General features: G+C 40.8%; 1 protein-coding gene across 1 annotated transcript; it reads left to right on the top strand.

The window, feature by feature from the left end:
* The first annotated feature begins 2,475 nt into the window (after positions 1-2,475).
* On the top strand, positions 2,476-4,120 carry LOC124274314 (beta-1,4-galactosyltransferase galt-1-like). The gene has a single exon (XM_046709650.1). The coding sequence runs from the start codon at positions 2,661-2,663 to the stop codon at positions 4,041-4,043; it is 1,383 nt and encodes a 460-aa protein (XP_046565606.1). The 5' UTR covers positions 2,476-2,660; the 3' UTR covers positions 4,044-4,120.
* Positions 4,121-5,585: the final 1,465 nt, after the last annotated feature.

Below are 5,585 nucleotides of genomic sequence, written 5' to 3'. Positions count from 1 at the left end.
TTATATCAACATTGATTGACTCCGGTTACAGTATAGTAAGGCATGGCGGCTTGATGGTTGTAAACATATCCATATCCACAAGCATTTCTTGTTTCTCGTTTAAAGCCGCATTCAGCAATATTCCAGCTATGTGACGGCGTTATGTAAATAATCGAGTCTGGACCATACAACCCAGTGATTAACATCAAAGAGCATCGATCTACACAATTGGGATACGATGGCGTGTGTCAACCAAGTGAGCGAGCCTGACCACCCTACCCCGTTAGTCGTCTCTTACGACAAGCGTAGATTGCTAAAGACCAATTCTAACCCAGATCTTCAGGGGTAGTGAAAATAGGAACTTACAAGGGACATTATTTTTGTGTTGCGTTGCGTCAAATTTAGAAATGTCCTGCACATGTCTACCACAAAATCACGAGTGCTGGCGTGAAGGTCACAGATCAGTTCAACACAAGGGCGAAACTTGTGAGAGTGGCGACTGCTGCAAGATGTGCTTGCCCCTTCTATACACATGGTGGCATTACCCTATGATCTATTAACACATCTTTCTCTCTTACTTTGCTTTTTATGCCTCTTGGAATATCTTTCGGTAAATCATCGAGACTGATTATGCTCTAGTGTTGAGGTTTTGAGTTCATATGTCAGTACTTCAGTACAGCAATGTATATAATAATGTATAGTCTAAACTGTTAAGGTGTCGCTTTTGTTCGTCTTCCGGTTAGTGGCACTACATTCGCTAAACGCCAAAAGAAACGTTACCCTCCTTCTTTAATGAATTTCTTAAAATCTACTCAAGTGAGGATGACACTTTCTGCTGCATTGTGATGCGTGGACGTCCCCTTCTTGGTCTCTCTACGGTAACCCCAGTCTGTCTGTAGCGCTGAAAAAGTCTTATAACCGTGATACGGTGGCATCCGAGGGCGTTGGCAACAGCATTGTATGTCGACCCCATCTGCACCATCCCAATGGCTCTTTCTCTCTCTTCAGCTGTTAATCGTGGCATATTTCTCGTACTTGTGTATCATATCATGCATTCTAGACTCTCTTCATACCCTATAGAATCATTCTACATGTGAAATGGATGCAGATACTGCTTGAATATTGCTGCGTTTTGGCGATTGATATTGCTATGTGTACACAGAAAATGAAAAAATGTTAACAAAGATAATTTTAGGTGTTTAAAAACACTTTTGCACAATATCAAAGACACGTTGTACTTGTTTTCACTAATGCAAATTAGCAGAAAATGTATTAAAAGATAGGAATGATTCTTTTCCAATTTTACATCCCCTACAACAGTTCTATCTATTAGATGAGAAATGGTGACTTTGAATGGTTTACCTTTGTATCTAAGCAGAGTTTTATTCAACCTTTCTTTTTGACATCCAAATCACTGTTATTGGTTTATTTCGGCATGGTCGAAAATAGAAGAAGAGATGCATTTCACCTAATTATGATTGCATTTGAGAATTATTTTCGTGATGTGCATAAAGCTTCGTTGTTAAGCTTTCTTGTAAACTAATACCTTCGAATTCTAACATATCTTTGATAGTTTTCATAAAGTAGGAGGGTAACGTATCTTAGTGTACAAGCGAAGCAATTCCGTCTCCACAATTGAAGTCGCTCACACTTTGACGACGCTAGGCAACAAGGCAACGTTTGGGCAAAACGGCGTCATTTAATAACACTCTCTAGCATTTATACTTGTGAAGAATAAGATTCCAAAATAAGAAGAAAATGGTTACATAGCTATTTTGTAGTTCGTGATTTATAAATTTCTATTTTTATAAATTTGAAATGACATTTTCACAAAAGAATAAAACGAGCCAAGAAAAAAATTAAACATGCTCGCTAAAATAATACAATTGTCTGTGCATAGAGATGTAGGTGGCCGTATTAGTGTGACATGTTCTTATATGAGCCTTTGTCGAGAATAATACATATTTGTTACTCCCAGTTGTAATATAAAAAGGATAACCACTTCAAAACACAATATGATGGAAGATGATTCCTGGTTCTGTTAACGACTTGTAGACCTACGAAAGGATGTGTCTTCCCTCGGTGAGGTGTCCCTGGTCTCGCTCCAGTTCTGGATGTTGTAATGAGCGACGGATGCGAAACTGAGACACAATCTCACACAGTCTATAAGCTCGGTAATCATTGTCCGTTATACTTTTAGTTATTTACATCGTAACACTGAGTTAGCGTAGTTACAAGCTGGCGAATGACAACAATGCATACTGTATGAATGGTTGTCGTAAAAGCCGGCGATGTAATGTCAGCATGGGTTCATTCCATTGCCATCGATAGCTACATGATCAGAAACCCAGTTTTTATTCAAACCAACATAATATATGTTCATACAGCAACAGATGTTCTGTCTCCCAGCTTCTTCATGAACGACATAAAACGAGCGTAATACTTAATAATTGCTTGTTCGATATCATAATTCGTATTTGATACCATTCCGTTAAGCGCTACTTTGAAAACTGTTTCTTGGTTGTGTATGAACATTATAGACGAGGACCATCTTGATTCGCAGCATGTTGAAGGAACGCGGAAAGCGGAGCCATTGTGTGTGACATTTGGTTAATGTAGTATTACGAAAAAGTCTATGTTTACGCTGTCGGTTGATCGAAACTGCGGATTTGAGAGCAGACATGATGCGAAGGACTGGAATCCGAGGTTGCCTTGGCTTGGGAACTATACTGTATGTTACGGCATGTTTTATACTGTATCACCATACACAGGATCACAGCGGACAGAAAGGCTACCCAGGTCGGTCACCCTCCCAGCTGACAGGCAACTGTGCCGCTGATCCGGTCAACCCACGACCGACAACTGTGTACGTCAAATTGACAGAGGACGTTTTTCTCTATTCAGCCTTCTTTGACGGAAGACTTGACAGACCGTTTATACGTTTGTTGGGAATTAATAATCGTAGGAAGAACAGAACTAAACTTTGGTGCCATTTTGTTTCAGATGTTGCACGTGGGGTAACGATACATCACGTGACCAGTGTGACTGATTATGAAATGTGTGAGAGTCATAATTATAATTTTGCAGGATGGATATGGTCTTGCGTTGTACCGGAAGTGTACGCCGTTCAAGGGAGACAACCGCGCCATGTGCGTGTGGGTTTATCAGAGGATATTTGGTCAGCGCCTAGTGTAGATATGTCTGTGCTGGGCACAGGAAGCCGAATAAAGGAGCCACGATTTGATTTCACTGTTTGCGTTCCGCCATTATTCGGCAGTCTCACCGTTCATGATATTGTTCAATTTGTTGAAGTCTCACGTATCCTTGGAGCTAATCATTTTGTTTTCTATAATCTCGACACTCAGCAAGATTTGCAGGCCACTTTGAACTATTACAAGTCAATTGGTCTCGTGTCTGTGTATCCATGGAAGATACCATTCAATTCAGTTACCACCAATCGCAAACAAAACATTTGGTATCATGGACAATCCATTGCTGCGAATGACTGTCTGTACAGGCATATGTTTTCAACAAAATACATCATTTTCAATGATCTTGACGAATTTCTAGTTCCGCGTGACCCGGATATAATGTCGTGGAAGGATTTAACAACGAATCTCTACACACCTGAACTGTGCGGTATAAGTTTCGAACGAATCCTGTTCAATATAAACAAGCTGTACAACGTTTCCAAACTCAGGATGACAGTGTTTAATGCTCTGGGGAGGCGGGCAACTCCTCCAAGACCGACTACATCGAGGAAAGTGATGGTTGAACCATCAAAGGTCTTCGAGATGGGGATTCATCATGTAAGTCGGCCATGGCCCGACGTTGCCAAATATCGTGTCGACCATGTCTCCCCGGACAAAGCATTTATTCATCACTATCGACAGAAAAAAAACATTCGCAAGGAGCGGAAGTTGAAATTACAGCGCGAAATGATAAATGACACGTTGTTGTTCGACAAATATGGATCTGTTATTTTTGAGAAATATATCAATGCATTCAGAAAAATTAAAAAAATAGAGGGTATACGAAACTTGTCAAACAACAATCTTCCTTAATTTGAAAATTGATGATCTGTTTTCGTAAATGTTATCAGTGAAGTGTGAACGATGAATAAACGATTCAGTCCAGCAAAGTGCCCTTTGTTGCTATTGCCTAAGAGCGTTGACATCTTTTTACTGCCATATCATTATTTTAGCAGGCTTCATGAACTTCTCTTAACCTTTAATATAAACCACTATCGTCATATTGATATCAGAAAATAAATATTGATTTGAAAATAAGGCAATATTGAAACAGTTTCTTTTCTTCGAACCGTTCACCGGAACAGGTGTTGCTCTGACAACAAAGCCTCACCGGGGTACGGCATGTCGCAAAATCTCGCCGGAATGGTGCATGTCGCACTGCGCCCACTTCAGGCGAAGCCCTTTACCAATTGTTTGTTTGTAATAGTCTCGGTCCGACTAATTCGAGCAGATTCTTTCCAAAGGAGTCATTGTCTGAATATTTGCAGAACCTTTGGGGGGTCTCATTAACTCTGTATTCTTTCTCGATCACTTTGATTGACCAGTCGGAACCCCTCTGTGACGCGATGATGGAATAATCAACGTTATTAAGCCATCGCAAAGGGATCAGTCCCGCTGCCCCGACCCCTCCGTCTGACATGCCCGGGGGTTGGGGGCGGGGCGGAACATGGCGAGAAATAACTATGACATTACCGATGCAGATCAGGTGCCCATTTGACGACGATGAAACCTTTAATTTCCGTCATTCTGAACGCTGAATTAAGCACACGAGTCCTCTCGGGGAGAAATCATTGTTCTCAATAAATCGTGTTATTGTGACCGTATAATTACTGTTTAGGGCTAGGCAAATTGGCTAAATATAGAGGGGGATGACGAACACTCCCTACCCTCTCCGGTCATGGACAATTACACAACTACATCGTGGTTGAGGAGACATGTTACACATTTCCTCGCATAACGTGGCCATCGACACTGACGTTGAGCATCTGTCTCGTGCAATTACGTCACAGCATTACGCAGAGAAGCCGTCACCCATCTGTGATACACTGCGGCTTGGTTGACTGTGGATTAATTTAGGCAATTTAACAAGGTGATAAACTGGAAGCCTTAAACTTTTTTATATTCGATACACGTTTAGTTTCTGTTTACACGAAGTGGTACAGTATCAAAGATAATTAACGTCAGTAGTCTTAAACAGGACTTGAAAAACCACTCATGTATAAACCCTGCATGCTTTAATCCTTATATTCCTCACATTATTTAATACTATCGTCATATTGTTATGTGATCTTATTTTAGTGGTTAATCTGTAAAACCGTCATGCCAACGGTTCGAGTTCGATTCCCCACATGGATACAATATTTTAAACCTGTCCGGATGTCTTGTGTGATATTCTGGGCACATTACATGACGATCAACCGGCTCACACACTCACCTGCTATAAATTGGACACGTTGTACGGGTAATACCTACCCAAATGGTTATCGGACTAACGAACCCGGTACGTACGTATATGTACATCATAACGAATAGCATAACCACTATAAGAACAACAACTGACATCGAAAATTACAA

Source organism: Haliotis rubra, unplaced genomic scaffold, assembly GCF_003918875.1.
Source record: "Haliotis rubra isolate DU_JTF1 unplaced genomic scaffold, ASM391887v1 Scf19, whole genome shotgun sequence".
Classification (NCBI taxonomy): domain Eukaryota; kingdom Metazoa; phylum Mollusca; class Gastropoda; order Lepetellida; family Haliotidae; genus Haliotis; species Haliotis rubra.
The sequence above is the reverse complement of the archived record's forward strand: the minus strand, read 5'-3'. Positions and strand labels throughout refer to the sequence as shown.